The sequence below is a fragment of the Siphateles boraxobius genome, unplaced genomic scaffold (genome assembly GCF_051911475.1).
Source record: "Siphateles boraxobius isolate OS27281-9 unplaced genomic scaffold, OSU_SipBor_1 46, whole genome shotgun sequence".
Classification (NCBI taxonomy): domain Eukaryota; kingdom Metazoa; phylum Chordata; class Actinopteri; order Cypriniformes; family Leuciscidae; genus Siphateles; species Siphateles boraxobius.
The window spans coordinates 16,250,622-16,270,535 of record NW_027509097.1 but is presented as its reverse complement, the minus strand read 5'-3'; the positions used below and the strand labels follow the sequence as shown (position 1 = coordinate 16,270,535).

At 36.2% G+C, this 19,914-nt stretch overlaps 2 protein-coding genes across 2 annotated transcripts; both read left to right on the top strand.

The window, feature by feature from the left end:
* The first annotated feature begins 919 nt into the window (after window positions 1-919).
* On the top strand, window positions 920-15,021 carry aco2 (aconitase 2, mitochondrial). Its single transcript, XM_077201052.1, has 17 exons — window positions 920-990; window positions 2,131-2,273; window positions 2,476-2,734; window positions 2,914-3,006; window positions 7,100-7,258; window positions 7,352-7,502; window positions 10,451-10,555; window positions 10,639-10,730; window positions 10,826-10,931; window positions 11,020-11,177; window positions 11,306-11,379; window positions 12,336-12,447; window positions 12,568-12,846; window positions 12,920-13,111; window positions 13,216-13,348; window positions 13,447-13,568; window positions 13,732-15,021. The coding sequence occupies exons 1-17, from the start codon at window positions 955-957 to the stop codon at window positions 13,861-13,863; spliced, it is 2,346 nt and encodes a 781-aa protein (XP_077057167.1). The 5' UTR covers window positions 920-954; the 3' UTR covers window positions 13,864-15,021.
* A 681-nt stretch (window positions 15,022-15,702) lies between these two features.
* csdc2a (cold shock domain containing C2, RNA binding a) lies at window positions 15,703-19,026 on the top strand. Its single transcript, XM_077201051.1, has 4 exons — window positions 15,703-15,894; window positions 16,740-16,947; window positions 18,223-18,345; window positions 18,446-19,026. The coding sequence occupies exons 2-4, from the start codon at window positions 16,772-16,774 to the stop codon at window positions 18,606-18,608; spliced, it is 462 nt and encodes a 153-aa protein (XP_077057166.1). The 5' UTR covers window positions 15,703-15,894; window positions 16,740-16,771; the 3' UTR covers window positions 18,609-19,026.
* Window positions 19,027-19,914: the final 888 nt, after the last annotated feature.

Below are 19,914 nucleotides of genomic sequence, written 5' to 3'. Positions count from 1 at the left end.
GACCAGAAAGAGGATTTAAAAAAAATAAAAGGCACGCATGCATATTTGACCAGAGAATGTCTGATTTGACCAAATGTGTACTAAATAATCAAGATACCAGACACGTGTTTAAAAGTGAAAAGAAACGTATCTCAACAAGGGGACATTTAGTAAAATTCCATTCTCAATAAATCTGGAAAATGGTCCGGGAGAAGCATGAATTCTACGTTTCAAATAAAACAATAATATAAGTATGATGTTAATTTTGTAAAAAACAACAACAACACACATATAGAATATTTTTCAATTAATTTAATCAAGAATAGGAAAATTAAGGTCTACTTCGATTGAAAATGGTAACACTTTACAATAAGGGCCCGCTAGTTAAAATTAATGTTAACTAATAATAAATAACAACGAACAATAAATGTTTTATATTATGTATTAATCTTTGTTAACGTTAGTTAATACAAATACAACTGTCCATTGTTAGTTCAGGGTCCATAAAATATTATTTACAGATAAAACAATTCATTTAAAAATGTATTACTAAATGTTCAGTGAAACCTTACTGTAAAGTGTTATCTAATAATAATAATTTAAAAATATATATATGTTTGGCTTTATATATTTTGATATTTGAAAATAACTGTTTGTATATTGTAATATTTGTAGATGGATCACGGGTTTAGGAAATATTGTTAGACATCTTTGTGTCATTTTAGACAAGGTCCTAAAAGCAAGAGATGCACACCTGGACAAAAGATTACTAGAATTTAACATTACTTTCGTTTTTCATTTTACTTTCATGTTTTTGTGTTACTAATTAATGAGGAAAAAATATGAGCGTTTTAAATTGTTGGTCTTTTCAAATAAGACACAATTAGATCCAAACATTTCAACATCATTTCCAAGACAATGAGTTCTTATACCCGTACGTCATATTCTCGCGTCACATCTTTGTCAGTGAACAAAATGGCAACCTACTGCTTAACCGTCGCCCGGCTTCAGGTACATGAAAATCTAAATGTTATCTAGTCAACATGCATGGTTTAGATTTTTTAATTCATGTATTAATGTCACCCAGATCTGTGCTTGATAGTTTGAGTTGCTCGCAATGAGTGATCTGAATGTTTTTGTGCTGAAATCTGCTCATGAAGTGCTCACAGGTCATTGTGGCCAAGGATGTCATAGCAGTCGCGTTTGCGCTGTTGCGCCTCGCCGATGGCGTATAATCTTTATTTTCAGATATTTGATACAAGACAGCAGAAGCACGAAACCAGAAATACTCACAGCTATTTTTATGATTCGCTCATTGTGTATTTTGCATGTCTGGCAGTTTGGTTTTAGTCGCAAGGTGAACACAAGGTTAAAACAGCGTAGTGAGGATAACGGCGCTGTCGGTGTAGATTAACTAGTGACACCGCTACATGACACCGTCATGAAATCCTTTGGAAAACAAATTATTACATTTTAATCTATCTAGCACGATTATATGGATTCTTAAATTGGCATAACCTTACACCTGAGGTCTGATCTTAATGAGCGAAGTGAGCAGCTGTGATTTCAAAAATAAAATATGGTAATCTATACTGATGTTGTCATTAATAATATAAGCCTAAAACCATATATGACGGCAATTCGAACAATCTAGTAACATGTTCCTTTCCACATGTGGTTGTAAAAATACCCCATATAACCTTGATGCTGTCATGGATTTAGGCATCACATGTATGACAGTATGTTATGGTCAAGATTGAGTACATATTTACTGGTTATTTGACAAGATATAAGATATATTTATTTGTAGTGTATGTCAACTTAAATGTGTTTATCAGTTCTCACTTTCATTACAATATCAGGGAATTTTACAACTTATTTCAAGGCATGAAAGTACACAAAATCCCAAGAAGTCTCAGACTTTTCTCTAGAAAATACAGATGTTTATTATTATTTATGATGTTCTCAAAAGTATTTAATCCTCTAATATTTCCTCTTCAAGAGAGCAATATCTGGAAGTCATGGAAATATAATGGAATTTCAGTGGTCAAAGATGTTGGAACCCTGTTTATGTTGTAATGTAGTTGTTTACTATGTGATTTCTGAGTTTGTGTCTCAGCTTTTTGTGTACTGATTCCTTGTTTATTTCAGCTCGCTCTGGGTCAGGGTGCCCGCCGCTTTCATGTGGCGGCAGCCCTCAACGCAAAGGCCAAGGTGGCCATGAGCCGCTTTGAGCCAAGCAGTTGCGTCAACTATGACCAGCTTCGCTCAAATATTGACATTGTGCGCAAAAGGTCAGAAAGCATTACAGTATTTTACACTCAATTTTATTTGCTTCCGCCCTTCTTATCTTTAATAAGGTGACTCAGTGGCTCTTTTTTACTTTTACAGAAGAAAAATACTTTTTTCATGCAATTGGTTAGTTTAAAAAAATTGTACTGTCTTAAATCTTGTGAGTTTTTCCAAGTGCTTTACATGTGAAATCGCATCTTATAGACTCAATCGGCCACTCACCCTGTCAGAGAAGATTGTCTATGGCCATCTGGATGACCCGGCTGGACAGGAAATCGCTCGAGGACGCACATATTTGCGCCTGCGACCGGATCGAGTTGCTATGCAAGATGCAACAGCACAGATGGCCATGCTGCAGTTCATCAGCAGTGGACTCCCAAAAGTGGCAGTGCCATCCACCATCCACTGTGACCATCTTATCGAGGCCCAGACCGGAGGAGTCCAAGATCTACAGAAAGCAAAGGTGAATGATGCCATATATGGGGGGTCTGTTGTTGAAAGAGTACCATGCAAATGAATTGCTTGTATTCCAAACCTGTATGAATTTTTTTCTCTCTGAAAATATCACAAAAGAAGATATTTTATTTTTATTCTTCACTGATTTTATTCCTTTATTTCATTCCTTTTCTTGCTGTCAACCAGGAAGTGAATCAAGAGGTTTACAGTTTTCTTGCTAGTGCTGGGGCTAAATATGGTGTTGGCTTTTGGAAACCTGGCTCTGGGATCATCCATCAGGTACTGGAGAAAAAAACTTTTGACTATTTGTTAACCAGTATGGTTTTTTTCAGGTGGTTTGTCCATGACTATTAAATTTCACATAAGATGTAGACATAATTGCTTTAAGGATGCTCCAATTGATCGGGCGCCAAACGTAACCGGCCGATAAAGGTTGGTCAGATGACGCAACTCGCGAGACAATTTTGCTATGTGCAGCTAAAATTGCTTCTCTAAATCAGATCAGTGATTGTTACAAAATCCAGTCTACTGTTGCTAAACTGCAGGATGTGCTCGATAATAAAAAGAGATATTAAAACTGCATTAAGCCACGAAAGAGATACTGTTCCCCAAGTGTCTTTCTGTGCGCACACGGGCAAGCAAAGTCAGAATTGAACTTCGAGTTCATTCCTAAAGCGGTTAAATACACACAGAAATTTGTCAAAATGCCCCGCTTGGTGAGTATTCGCTTAAACCCCATCGGCTATGTGAACGTGAACATGAACAGTTGGGAAATAAGTTGCATGTGTAAAAGTACGGTATATTGGATCCGAGCTTTCGGTCATAAAGGTGCAATGTGTAAAAACTTTGAGTATCTATTAACAGAAATGCAATATGACATCCATAACTATGTGTTCAGTGGTGTTTAAAGAACAAACTTAATAAACCGTAATGTTTTTATTACCTTAGAATGAGGCATTTATATCTACATAGGCGCGGGAATCCCCTTCTATGAAGGTCGACATATTGTGACGTTATGTTTCTACCGTAGCCGACAGCGAACAAACATCGTTACAGAGCGCGTTTCGTCACTACCTTGAAAGAGAAGCCGCAGAAAGCTAGAAGCTAGCCATAAACACCGTGAGTAGTGACTTTTCCCTTGTCAGTGGTATAAAATATGTAGTTGGATTGATTCATGTAACTTAATTCTTCTCCCTCGCTGTGTTACGGCTTTGCTATGTGGGGATAAATGTGCTGGTTACGTTCGTAAGACAGCTGATTAGTACTCTTGTCATTGACCGTAAAACAGTTACAGGAATCACCAACCCGTCGATCTTGGAAGCATTTTAAGTCAATCGAGTTTCCAAAATCAGAGAAAAAAAGCCTATTGTGTGTAGTAAATGGTGTCTAGGGGATGCGGAGGCGCGCGCGCTGTTACAATCACGTTATTTTTGCCGCAAGCACCTTAGGGCTCATGCGGACGCGTCGAGTATAAACAAGGCTTAAAGGAGAACTCCGGGCAATTTTTAAGTTAATCTTGATCGTTAGACCTTTGTGAGTACTGACTATAGAAAAAAAAACGAACCGGATTGGTGCTTGCTACGTGGAGCTGCGACCGCAAATGCCCAGAGCTCCCACCCAGCTAAAACGGCAGCTATGGGGGCATCGACATAAAGAGCGTTTTTGAACCTCTTAACAGACACAAAATGCAATTAAAATGTCTGTCCAACATGAACAGGGCCCCTTCATGTGAACAATATGCGTTTAGCAACATTGCCGTCTAAAAGACTATTTAGGTGAGTTGAAACAATGGCTAAGTTGCTAAACGCATCTTGTTCACATGTAGGGTCCCTGTTCATGTTGGACAGACATTTTAATTGCATTTTGTGTCTGTTAAGAGGCTCAAAAACGCTCTTTATGTCGATGCCCCCATAACTGCCGTTTTAGCTGGGTGGGAGCTCTGGGCATTCGCGGTCGCAGCTCCGCGTAGCAAGCACCAATCCGGTTCGTTTTTTTTCTATAGTCAGTACTCACAAAGGTCTAACGATCAAGATTAACTTAAAAATTGCCCGGAGTTCTCCTTTAACGCTTTAACCAGCTCAGCCACAGTAACAGCTCATATTAGCCAGCTAAACTTTTACTACCCTGTTAGAAAAAATATATAGTTGCATAGTTTCATGTGGTTCTTCTCCCTCGCTGTATTATGGGTTTGCTATGTGGGGAGAAATGTGCTGGTTACGTTCGTGAGACAATCAACCAATTACTATTATTATATTACGTATTAAGAGCCTTGATCCTCACCTGACTATGGCTTTGTAAACTTTATACAACTTTCTTCTTCTTCTTCTTCTTCTTCTTCACCACCTGTCCAAAATTTCACTCATATTTATACTAATAACTTTTGAACCATAATGGGAAATACAAAATTACTGATTTCTGAGCTCATGACGATTCGATTTTCTGTCATAAAAATATGTCCGCCATTTTGAGTTGTCCAACAAACCTACTTTTGCGAACTCGTCCTAGACAGTTTGCCTGATTTGCACGAAAACAATGCGCAAACTAATTTGACGTAGCGTTTGCGAAAACTGATGTAAGGCTGTATCTCCGCAACGCTTTATCGTATTCAGACCAAACTTGGTACATGTCATCACAAGCATGACTTGAGGCTACATGCTGCTTTTCGGTGCAGCGCCACCTACTGGTCCCGAGATACGAAAAATTGCTATTTTTGCTTATAACTTCTGAACGGTTTGTCCAAAAATCATAAAAGTTGTCACGTTAGATTCAGAGCGTCACGCGGAGAATTTTTCCATATTTATCAATTTAGAATGCAATTTTGAATTTTTTGACCAAAATGCTGTATTTTCTGAATGCATGAACATATCGTTACGAAACTCGGTATGTGCCATCAGCAGCATGCCCTGAAGGTACTCAAAAGATTTTGAGACAGCGCCACCTTTTGGTGCTGATAACTTTTAAATAAATTAGTCTTTTGCAATGAAATAATAATAAAACTCTTGGGTCACGCCATGAACATAGATACCAATTTTGCCATAGCCAGCCAAACTTCCTGTCCGCCATCTTGATTTTCTTTCAATAACTACTTTTTCGAACTCCTCCTAGACTGTTTGTCCGATTTACACCAAAATCGAATCGTACAATCTCCAGACTGTGCTGACTAAAAGTTATGGATTTCGTATTGATAGATGAAACCGTTTTTGTATACTGCAGCATCAAAGTTTAGGCATGCTGCCAAAATGACTATTCGGGCTTTATCTCTGCAATGCCTTGACATTTTGACACCAAACTTTGTATGTGCCATTGTCGCCTCACTCTTGACCACACCACATCAAATTTGTAACTGCACTACCTATTAGTCGAAAGTGATATTCCATTAAATCGTATTTTTAGTTAATGTATATGATTTTTCAGGAATTTTGCGTAAATTCATTTTTGAATGTCTTTAATTGCTGCATTTGGTCTGACACTCCCAGCCATGTTGGCATGTCTTGTCTTCTTCTTTGCGCATGGCCCCGGTAATGGCTGCTTGCAGCTATATTTATTATTATTATTATATAGTTCACAGGAATACTATATTTGTTAAGCTTTAAGCTGTCCCTGATCACCTCTAAGAACGGGAATGGAATATGTTGTACATGTTGCTTGCCAATAAATGAGTTCTCAAATCATGATACGTTCTCATCTCTTAATTTTTCGTTGTTAAGAATAGTTGGCCTATTATTTATTTCAGTGATGGGTATCAGTTGATTAGTATCATCAGCCAATAGTGCTTCCAGTGATCTGTAATCGGTGATCAGGCCCAAAAATCATGATCCGAGCACCCTTAAATTGCTTCATTAAAATGAATTCTTAATTAATACGAAAAGTCAAGAGTATCAGGGATGTGATTTTTCCATATTTCTACATTCTGTATTTTTCGGCCTGAGGTATGGTCCACGTAAATCTGAGGGAAACGTGCTAACCATCTTATCAAATTTGTTATGAGATTTGTTTATTACCAATTTGTTTAAACTAATTCGTTATCAATAAAAAATTATCTAAGGTCCCCCATCGTTTTTGGTCACAATGAAATCTCTAACGTTTGAAAGCAAAGAAATTGAGACGTAAATATTAGTAGGATATTGTGATTTTACTGATAGTCTGTAAAATATTATTACCCATTTTTATTTATTTATTTGATTATCACAATAATAGTGCAATAGTAATGTTTCTTTGCTTTGATTTTTACAATTTAATGATTAAAAACAGTATTTTAAATAATAATGAGCGAAGTCATGTTTCTTTTTTGTTCTTAGCTGATCACAGGCTTGCAGTTTTGTTGCAAGCAAGCAATCTTAATCAACCTCATCTTTTTCTTTTTTCTTTAAAGATTATCTTGGAGAACTATGCGTACCCTGGAATCATGTTGATCGGTACAGACTCTCACACCCCTAATGGTGGTGGTCTAGGCTCCATCTGCATTGGAGTTGGTGGGGCTGATGCTGTTGATGTCATGGCAGGCATCCCCTGGGAGCTGAAGTGCCCAAACGTAAGCTGCTATTGCCCGTTTCCATTGAACTTAACACTTGCTAAAATTTGGCAACTGTAAGTGTTTATTTATAGGTTCTGTCTGCTTTTCCAGGTCATCGGTGTGAAACTAACAGGCTCATTATCTGGCTGGACCTCACCAAAAGATGTCATCCTTAAAGTTGCTGGTATTTTGACTGTGAAGGGTGGCACTGGTGCCATTGTGGAGTACCACGGCCCTGGTGTGGACTCTATCTCCTGCACAGGTGAAAACTTGCTTAAGCAATATTTAGATTGGATTCATTTTCTAAATAATGTTTGAGATACAATTATTAATATTGGACATCATTTCATATATCATCGTGCCATTTCATATATCATCATTCATATAAGCAAAAACAACTTCATTTGTTAATTAAGATTAAGTTTCGGTAGGGTAGGATTACATAAGGTAGTTAAGTTTGGGGTCATACCTGTAGCTGCTATTACAGTGACCATTTTGAGCAATTTTGGGATTTAACTTTCCTTCCTTAATTTGGTCCACTGTTACTTTGAGCTGAAAGTCTGTATCTATAATGTAAGGTCGAAATACATAATTATAGTGCACCAGGGTGTGCAGTGATAAATTTAGCTTTAGTTATGGTGTTCAACGAAGGTCATAATGAATGAGAAGCGTTAAGATGTTATTATCCAGATGGAATTACATTTCTCAGAGGATGGCAATTAGCTGAAAAACAGTATGTTATTTGCTTTGTAAATTTTATAGGTTGAGTGAATAAAAACAGGCATGTTGAATACTACGAAGCCCTTAAAGGTACATGGTGATGAAAAAAACATGAGATGGGAGGAAAAAATCTTTTTAAATGCTTTTGCGTTCCCCAGAGAAGCTTTGCGTTAGCTCACAAAACATTTTGTGAAAGAACATAATAGGGCTGCAACAACTAATCGATAAAATCGATTATAATCGATTATGAAAATCGTTGTCAACGAATGTCATTATCGATTAGTTGGTCTGCTTACGTCACGGGGAGCGTTTACTGGTACGCACACACACGCAAGGTCTCTCTCCCTCAGGCGCTCTGCCGAGCGCGCGCGCTACACGGTTTGGAGCAGTCTCTTCTGTCTCGCATGCGCGCTCTTGCTTGCGCGCTCTAGATTTCGGGAGTTTGAACTAATTCGCGGGCATCAGGGAGCCGCAATCAATATGCGGGAGACTCCCGGGACTTCCGGGATCTTGGGATGTCTGTATTTTGTCTCGAGCATCAGGTTGCGCAATCAGTTCGCTCGCAACGTAAGTGATGGATTAAAATAGCGCTACCGCAGAAATAGGTTAAATTAAAACGGTCTTTACAAAGCGAAGCACTAAATATAAAGGCAGTTAATAACAGCAGCAGTAAAATATTGTTTTTTAGTCACTGTACTCAGTGGTTTTCAGCGAATGCTTGTGCACTAATGCATAATTTCTCCTGTCCTTTACTCAAGCCTGTTAGCTTGCTGGGTAACGTTACCTCCATTCCGTTCTCTTTTTATAGCATTTGTCTACTAAGTTTTAATTGTTTTTCAAACGCGATCTACTGCGGCTCTACGTTCACACAATTGTTTTCAGTCTTTCTATATTTATTTAATCAATTTATCCTTATATTATATTATTTTATATATTATATATATAATATATATTATATTCTTTATCCTTATATTCCTTATATATAATTAATTTTAAATAAAAATTAAATGAATTATATATTTTAGATGTTTTTAGTTTGTTTTTAGTTCAGATATTCACATCTGAACAACATGTCTGTGTAAATTTGTTTTAACAAAAATTGTGTTAAAACATAATATGTTGGATATCATTTTTTTAACAATAATCATGTTTGTCAACTTGCCATCAGCAATTATCATTAAAAACAATGCAAATATTGATATTAGTAAAACTCAATGTGTGGCTTTTGCTCTTTTTAAAGTACACTTTTACACATAAATACCCTGATTTACGGTTTTATTTAGTTATAATAAAAAAAAAAATCTAATTTAATTTCTATCCGATTAATCGATTAATCGAAAAAATAATCGTCCGATTAATCGATTATCAAAATAATCATTAGTTGCAGCCCTAGAACATAATATTTCTCAGGGGAACGTAAAACATTTTGTGGGAGAACGTAATATTTCTCAGGGGAACGTAAAACATTTTGTGGGAGAACGTAATATTTCTCAGGGGAACGTAAAACATTTTGTGAGAGAACGTAATATTTCTCAGGGGAACGTAAAACATTTAGTGAACGAACACAATATTTCTTTAGGAACGCAAAACGTTTTGTGAGGGGGGTCAATATTTATCAGGAGAATGCAAAACATTTTGTGACAGAATGCATTATTTCTTGAGGGAACGGAAAACATTTTGTGTGCGGACTCAATATTTCTCAGGGGAACACAATTTTTTTTGTGACAGAACATTATGTTTCTCAGGTGAACGCAAAACATTTTGTAAGTGAACGCAATATTTCTCAGGGGAATGCAAAACATTTTGGGAGCGAACGCAATATTTCTTGGGGGAACGCAACATATTTTGTGAGCGAACGCAATATTTGTTGGGGGAATGCAAAATATTTTGTGAGGGAACGCAATATTTCTCAGGGGAATGCAAAACATTTTGTGAGCAAACTCAATATTTCTCGGGGAAACGCAAACATTTGCGAGAGAATGCAAAAGCATTGACATCATTTTTCCTACCATCTCATATTGATGTTGCGTAGAATATAGATGGGATTAAAATCACTTGTAAATCTGTGAAACACAAATGCACAAAGTCCAATGTGGATGTTTCTAATTTCCCTAATGCCACCCAAACACTAAATGACCTACGAAGTCTTCGGATTCCTGTCTTGTCACATTATTGTCTCCATGTCAGTTCCTGTCAAAAAACATTTCACACTACAGAACTTTAATTACAGACCGGTCTAGATATTTAACCTACTAAATATCTCTCGGCCATCAGGGCTTCTTTAAGGTCATGTCTTTGATTATTTAAACATAGCTATCATCACCCGCATGAACAATCGCTGATCAATCAGAATTTTTTTTAATTTTATTTCTTTTACTGCCGGCGAGCTCAAAATCGGGCCTAAAACTGTGGACTGTGTTGGTGGCGTAATGAGGGCTTGTTAAATCAGTCATTGTAAAATTTGAATATACTTTTGGGTTTTCTAATCAGGAATGGCCACCATCTGTAATATGGGTGCTGAAATTGGAGCCACCACCTCTGTGTTCCCTTACAACCACCGTATGAGGACATACATGGAGAAGACTGGTCGTGGAGGTAAGCAGCGGTAGTCTCTAATCAATGGATAATTCAACCTTTTCTTCAAAAGTTTGGCCTCTCATTCTATTTTTCCCCCTCAGAAATCGCTGCTCTATCAAATGAGAATCAAGATCTGCTGGTACCTGATCCGGGTTGTGCTTATGACCAGGTGATCGAGATTAATCTAAGTGAGGTAAGAGCAGGTCATTTAAAGTAAGTAAGTTGAATGAATCTCACAGTTAAGTGTTAAAAATTTACTTCAACATGATTTATTATCCTCCTTTACAGCTGAAGCCTCACATCAACGGCCCATTTACTCCTGACCTGGCACACACTGTTTCAGAGATCGGGTCTGTCGCTGAGAAAAATGGCTGGCCCCTGGATGTTAAAGTTGGTCAGTAATTTAGAGTCCACCCCATTTTAATGGTCATTTGATATACTTTTATTATTATATAAAATGGCTCCGTCCATGAACATTACAGGTCTGATTGGAAGCTGCACCAACTCCAGTTATGAAGACATGGGCAGAGCTGCTTCCGTGGCCAAACAGGCACTCGATAAAGGACTCAAAAGCAAAGCCCAATTCACAATCACCCCTGGGTCCGAACAGATTCGTGCCACGATTGAGAGAGATGGCTATGTGAGTCTGAGTTGGAGAGCCCTTGGATTTTATTATTTGTAATAGCTTGAAATTGGTTGTGTGTTCGTCCAAATTACTTGATTGTTCTGCATTTAGTCTATCAATTGAATGCGTTTCTTTACCTGCAGGCCAAAGTGTTGAGGGATGTTGGTGGAGTTGTCCTGGCTAATGCCTGTGGACCCTGCATTGGTCAGTGGGACAGGTAAAGTATTTGTCTTCATCACAGGGTTTAATTTAACTTTGTAGATTTTCTTTTGTACACTACCGTTCAAAAGTTTGGGCTGTATAATATTGTGAAATATTATTACAATTTATACTACAGGGCTGTTGATTTGTTGATGAACCAATCTTCAAATCATGGTTGCATTACAACCTCGGATGTACATTTATATTAGAATAATTCAATGACCTGTTGTCAAATACTTTGATTACGATTTTAACACATTTTAAAATTGGATTTATTCCTGTAATGACAAAGCTGATTTTTTTCCAGCATTATTACACCAGCCTTCAGGGTCAAATGATCCTTCAGAAATCATTCTAATATACTGATTTGCTGCTCAATAAACATTTCTTATAATTAATGTTGAAAATAGTTGTGCTATTTAATATTTTTGTGGAAACTGATAGTTTCCCAGGTGCTTTGATGAATAGATAGTCCAAAAGAACATTTATTTGAAATGGTAACATCTGTTTTAACATTAAAAGTTTTTAACTGTACTGTATTTACTTGCTGAATAAAAGTAAAAAAAAAACAACAACAAAAAGACTACCTAATAAACTTACTGACCCAAAGTGTTTTGTGTGAATATAAAATGACTAAATAAGTAATATGTAAGGGAACATGTAGAGTTAGCCAGCTATTATCACTAACTAAATTAAGGTAATAATTTAGTTAATGCTAAAATATTGGCTATGATATTGATTTCAGTTGATTCATTGTATTATGTGAGAAGGTTGAGAGCTCTGAGTCACATGAGAGGTATGAAACTAGCAAAATCAGGTGACTTGGACAACGTTCATAGTTTAGCATCGTTATACAAAAATATTTAACCTTAATTCCACGATTGACCAATCAGAATCAAGTAATTCAAAGAACTGTGTAATAAAGCTATGTAATAAAGCCATATCATAAACCAATAAACATCTTTCTTGCAGACGTGATGTTAAGAAGGGAGAAAAGAACACCATTGTTACATCATTCAACAGAAACTTCACGGCCAGAAATGACGCTAACCCTGCCACTCATGCTTTTGTCACCTCACCAGAGGTATTTCGCACCTGCTCACAAATGTGCTACAATCTCTGAATGTTTTTCCCCCAAAACCATTTGTATGAAGTCTTGCCAATTTATTTATTTTTTCACTTTTTCATATCATTTGTGTTGCAGATTGTCACAGCCCTTGCCATTGCAGGCACACTGAATTTCAACCCGGAGACTGACTTTCTCACAGCCCCCAACGGAGAGAAGTTTAAACTGGTGCCGCCCACAGGAGATGAGCTTCCTGCTCGTGACTTCGACCCGGGTCAGGACACCTACCAGCACCCACCACCTGATGGGTCTGGTCTGAAAGTAGATGTGAACCCTCAGAGCAACCGCCTGCAGCTGCTCGAGCCCTTTGACAAATGGAGCGGGAAAGACCTTGAGGACCTCCAAGTGCTCATCAAGGTAAGTTTTAGTCATAGATGTTTGAAATTCTGGTTTTCAATATCACTCTGAACTATGTAATTCATTCTGTCAGGTGAAAGGAAAGTGCACCACTGACCACATCAGCGCTGCCGGACCCTGGCTTAAGTTCCGTGGCCACCTCGATAACATCTCCAATAACCTTCTCATTGGTGCTGTTAATACTGAGAACGATGCCGTCAATAAAATTCGCAACCTTCTAACTGGAGAGTTTGGTGGCGTCCCTGATGTTGCCCGTCATTACAAAGTAAATGCTGCTTTTTAAAATATTTGTCATTTATGCTTTCTGCCTATTGAGAGCATTTTTATTCATAACGATTTCTGGATGTTCTGTAATTTCCCCACTTGCAGAAGCACAACGTTTCATGGATAGTTGTTGGAGATGAGAACTACGGAGAGGGTTCCAGCAGAGAGCACGCGGCTCTGGAACCCAGACATCTAGGAGGGAGGGCCATCATTGTGAAAAGCTTTGCTAGAATCCATGGTAAGTGAATTTGAATGCAAACACCTTTTATTCCCTGTTTGAGGCCAAGCGTCTCATTTAGCAATTGATTTGAATGAATCTGTCATGACTGTCAACAGAAACTAACTTGAAGAAACAGGGCCTGCTACCCCTCACCTTCTCCAATCCTGCTGATTACGACAAAATCCGCCCAGACGATAAAATCTCCATTATAGGTCTTAAGACCTTTGCCCCTGGAAAGGTAAGACCTATTCTGTTAAACAGTTTCTAGTTTATATGCATCTTTCCTGGTTTGTGTTAAGGCTGGCACACACTAAAAGATTTTTAAAGTCTTATCCGATTTTTAAAATGTGAGAGCCCACAAACATGACGCTAAAAATCTATTTAATCTATTGTTCCTTTAGCCCCTTAATGCCATCATCAAGCACATTGACGGAAGCTCGGAAACTATTGAGTTGAACCACACCTTCAACGAAACCCAGATTGAATGGTTCAAGGCAGGCTCCGCCCTCAACAGAATGAAAGAGCTGCAGTAATGAGTGTGATTGGCCATCAATATACATATTTGGGAGGGGGAGGGGTTATGCATCAAACAGGTGGATTGGTATGTGTATGAAAGGTTTAAATGCTCATATAATTATGAACTGAAGTATACACAATACATTTTCAAAACTGTACTGTATAGACAAGTCATGTCTATACGCAAGCTTTTCAAATCTATATAATATATTGCAGGGCAGATAAAAGATGTGAAGTTTAGCAACTAATGCTTATAAATTTCAAGCTTGGCCTGTGTTTATTACAGAATGGAGAATTAAAAAAATAAGTTAGCCTACAAAAGATGCTAAGCACATACATGTCACATAGACCAGTGTTTAATTCATAAAACCATCCAAATATCTGTGCAGGTGTTCATGCAACTGTGGATTATTATTTCCTGTTATTTGAAATAGTACACTTAACTGTAATGAGAGCTGCTTGTGAATTTTCTGTCCTGTTATTGACTCTTGATGGAATATCTTATTTCACACGATTCTAACAACTGCTTTTCAACTTTTCATAATAATTGGTTTTCTTGTTCATGCAAGCTTGAAACTTGACCAGTTATTGTTCATGTCGATAATTCTTACTGAGTCAGAGTGACTTGTCTATGCCTGTTCGTCAAATCTTGGCCATTTACAACACCAAAATCTATCAAATATGTCTGTACTGAATGCACAGCAGGTCAAATCTCCATAAAAACATAATGCTTATTTATAAACCTTTGCAAAGAATCTCGGATGTGCATTATCTTAAGTGTTTTGGATGACAGTTATTGAGTAATGGATCGGTAATCAGATCTCCAACCTCTTGAGCACCTTTTCTGTATATTTGAGTGCCCTTTTTTGTAGGGTTGTTTTCTTTTCTTTCATTCAGAGCTGTACCCATGTCAAAGCAGTGACATCAATCACTCTGACCAGCAGACGATAGCAATTACTAAGACACCAAGGTGTAAATTACTTGCTTTGTATGATTCAACATGTTTGTGTTCATCAGATTAACCTTTACTGCTGCTCGTAACACATCACAAACACAGCCTCTAGATAATAACTCCATTATTTTCCTTCTTGTTTTCCTTTTTTTTCTTCTTGTTTATGAGGAAATAAATGCTGATCAGTCACAATGGGTTATAAAATAAAATCCATTCAAAATAATTCAGTCCATGTTAATGTATGTATTAGACTCATGCCTTTTTTCCCCAGCAACATTATATTGTACACCCTATATTGGTAAACAATATATAATATTGCTATGCGTGCAGGTTTTCAATATTTTAGATGCTATGGAACCCCAAATGTGATCATCTTTGTGCGAGGGAACCCCTTCCTTAAATTTAAATGGCAGAAATATATTTGAATGTATAAAGACTGAAAATGAATATTATAAATGTGTAAAGTAGTATTTGGAAAATATTTTAACTACTGTAACATTTTTAAATTGCTATGTTTTTATGTTCTGTTTTTCTCTCAACTTTTCCATGGACCCACTACCACTCCCTTGCAGGCCCTGGTGGTCCCTGGACCCACTGGTGTTCAAAATAGTTTATAGTGATTAAATTCTTCTTAATCCCTCGATCTTATAAAGTATCGGTCGTTAAAACCCGTTGAATGAACTGTAATACATTTAAATATTATGAAGAAACATAAATAACAACCTCTTTATACAGCATCACCAATAACGTTACATCGCGACGCGTCAAAACTAGGACGCTTCTGCATTACATTATGAGCCCTCTGATTTGACGACTGGAGGCTGACGTCAGTATTCTGCCGCGTGCAGCGTAGTGTCGTTGATTATAATTGGAGCGTTCTGTCGCGTCGCGTCTCGCGCGTTCAATTTTGACGGGGTGTCCCTCCCTCTCCACCCGTAACCTCATTTATTGTGTGCTCATTGAGTCGAATATGTGGACCACGAATGATAAGACATTTAATACCACTTGGATTCTAGTGTAGCTATGTAGATATATTTGTTTCCGCGGCGCTCGAGATAACCAACAAATTGGTATCCACTATAACGTGTACAGTACGGTAAGAATTTCATCATTATCCTATTGTATTTTCCCATCCATATTCCCGTTGATTGAAAACGCCTTTACTGTTATGGTGTCGCATGCTGTGCACCGTAGAAGCTGAGAGTAATTCCTCGACGTTTGTCAACAACCTGCATTGTTGAGGGCAGGTTGATAGTATGGTAATAAAGCGAACGTACTCCCAGTTTACTGTAATAGTCACTGTCGATTAGACTGATTATCTGCGGTACACAGATGCTTGGCCTTTCTTAGAGTGCATGGCAGAAACCAGTGGTGCATTGGAAAACAATGAAAAGGAAACAGTTTGATGGTGGAAAACAGTCTCCCCAAGTAATAAGATCTGATGTTGTCCCGAATCCCGATGCAGCTGCTGCACCCAGATTTGAGGGCAAACACAACACAACACAGTAAAAGCTAACCGTTTTGTCATATACTGTTATATACATTTGTGCACTGTGTATATATAAATACACGCACGTATATTTAAGAAAAAGTTGTTATTTAGATATTTATATAAAATATAAATTGTTTAAATGTACATACATGCAAATATTTCTTAAATATATACATGCATATGTGTGTATTTATATACCGGTATACAAAATAATTATACACAGAACACACATATATTATCTAAACACAAACTTTTATTTTGGATGCAATAAATCGTTTCCCCAGCACTACTATATATATATATATATATATATATATATATATATATATATATATATATATATATATATATATATATGAATACACTGTATATATAATATATACACACACACAAACACACAAATGTTATTTATTTTCTCTCTGATGTAACCCATTTTTCAAACCACAGAGGCCTTATCTCATCTGCAGTGAACTTCACACCAATGGCTGATCCAGACAGCACATCTACATCTGATCGAAAGCTGCACTGCCCACATACACCCGTCTCTCTTTCATTACCTTTCCTGAGGGAAGGCAGTAATGTCTTGGAGAGGAAACCGCATCAGACAGGGGAACCTCTTAGCCCACTGCCAACCAAACGCACACGCACCTATTCAGCGTGAGTAGTGTGTTAACAGTGTAAAAATATTTCATATACTTTGTGTAAAGGTAGTGCAAAGAGGATTTTGAATGGTTTCTAAATTCTGTCTCACTTTAATGTTGTTGATAGATTTTTTTTTTTTTTTTTACCAATATTAACACTCTTCTACTTTGTTTTTAGGACTGGGTCTTCCGATAAGTGCAAAGAGAGTGAAAAACATATAACAGTTTAATCAATTTAAAGATCTCAAAGCAAATTAAGACTTCACATCAAATCTTAATTTTTATTGTTTAATATGTGGGCTGTGCAACGATTAATTGCGATAATAAAAGTTTGTGTTTACATAATATGTGTGTGTTTACTGTTTTGTATATATAAATACACACACATGCATGTATATATTTAAGAAAATGTGTTATTTATACATAAAATATTTATATATAATATAAATTATATAAAAATACATATACAGTATATACATGCAAATATTTCTTAAATATATACATGTATGTGTGTGTATTTATATATATATATACAGAATAATTATACACAGTACACACACATATTATGTAAACACAAACTTTTATTTTGGATGCTATTAATCGTGATTAATCCTTGCACATCCTATTTATATATTATCATTTAGCATTTATAAATAATATAAATATTTATAATATTTATAAAATATAATATTTTTAAAATGTTTATATAATATTTATTATTAAATTACATGGTTTTTATTATTTAATGAAATATAATGCATTTTCGATTTTTATTGTTGTAATATAATAATGATTGTTTACTTTTGTCAAAAGCAGAAGTAAAACAATACTTAAACTTGTTCTGCATTGGCTAACAGTCTGCCATGTTGGAGATGAAGATGAAGGAGCAGAGAGAGGTAGATCCTAATATCAGCCAGTTTAACTTTATTAATAAACAAAACAAAGGAGATAATAAAAAAACAGGAATCGTAGGAGTACAACAACGTAATAGCTTTGGCTTCAACTCAAAGAAAATACAGGAAAATGGACAGAACTGAACTCAGGGCTTAAATACACAAGATAATGACAAAACATAAACCTGACACAGACATTGAAATATATAAAAAAATAATAGTTATTGTATTGAAAAATTGTATAGAGACTCTGGATGTATTGGAAAAAAAATGTACTATTGGTGCACCATATATTGTTGTTCATTTCAACAAAACATAAAAATATGTTTTGCTCTTCTTATTTACTAAAAGGAATCGTGTTTGTTGATTAGAGCCTCTTCCCTCTGCTGTTTTGTCAGATCGGTGAGAGCCAAATCTGGACCCGTCTTCAAGGGCATTTGCAAGAACTTCTCCAGGTCACAAGGTCACGGATTCATTCACCCCTCCCATGGAGGAGAAGACATATTCGTTCACATCTCAGAGTAAGTAAATATACAGATATAATTTTAGAAATATGCAATATAAAAAATACTTGTAGTTTTAGCATCTATTTGTTTAACCACAGTTCTCTTTTTTATCTAGTATTGAGGGTGAATATGTGCCTATGGAGGGGGATGAGGTGACCTACAAAGTGTGTCCTGTTCCTCCCAAGAACATAAAGTTTCAAGCTGTTGATGTGGTGATCACCAACCTTTCTTCCGGAAGGAAGCACGAGACCTGGTCTGGGCAAGTTATCAGCTCCTAGCTCACACATTCAAGCCCAATAGATGATAAAGGGATTTAACTCACGGTGCTCATGCTGGCGTAAAATGGTGTTGTGTGTAAGTAGGATAGGGATGGAATAGTAATTAGGGTTATGCAACTGTTGTTTTCTCCAGCCTGGCAAATAAGCAACAGGAAGTTGGTCAGAGGTCTGTTTGGAAAATGGTTTAGGATGCAAGCCAGCTGAGCTTTGATATAGCATTGCCAGAACATAACATAACATAACATAACTGTGAGCAGCAGTGTTGCCCTTGTTTGAATATTTTGTCATTTATATGTACTTAATTATGTATTTATTTTCATTTTATGTACAGAGGCATCTGATTTCATTGTGCTGTGTATGTTCAAGTCATTTATGTAAAACGGTTTTCCTAAAATAAATTAATACACATCAGTTAAAATCTTTCATTTCTTTACTTGTAATTGATAGGACTGGTATTAGTTTTCTGTAAAAAAAAAATCACAAAATTCTGTTAATTTTGTCAAGAACAATGCTTCTTATGATAATTCTAATAAAATTGAAATAACATAATCATTCAATGCAGTGTTATTTTCACAAATTGTACATTTTGAGATTTTTCTTCTTGTAAGTTTTTCCTGGACACAGTTTTAAAAAAATGTAAGATTTTTAAATTCCACTCAGATTATGTAAATAAAGTGCTTATAGAGAAATAATTTATCTCTGCATATCTGGAGATTGCAAAAGTAAATGCATAATCAGGAATGAAAATAAATATTAAAATATTATGTATCGAATAAATAATTAAATAATGTTTTTTTAATTATAAAATTTCCACTGATTACTGCATGTATATCAAACACACATAAAGTATAGGCCTATATAAAATAAAAAACGAAATACACATATTATACAGCGTAAAAACCCAAACTATTCCCTTGTAAAGACTTTTACAAATGTCAAAGTACAGCCATGAATTCAATAAATGTGTTGAGTGATGTAGTGTCACCTATTGGCAGAAGAGAAGCAAGAGGTGGGTTTTTTACTAGGTGACATGTGTACAGATGTCCACTAGAGAGTACATCATGAAAAATCATTAAACTGTCAAAGAATAGTGCACTACGCATGAAAAATGCAGCTCTATTTAAATTTCGTTGTGGTTAACAGTTAACGTAATGCAATACAACAACTATGAAAGGATGGAAAAAAGATTTTCACACATTTTACTTTTTTTTTTAAACATATATTTTATATTGCACCCTCAGCTCATAAACCAGGAACGAGTTATGAGGCAATTCTACAAAGATACATCTACTCACTGTATATAAAT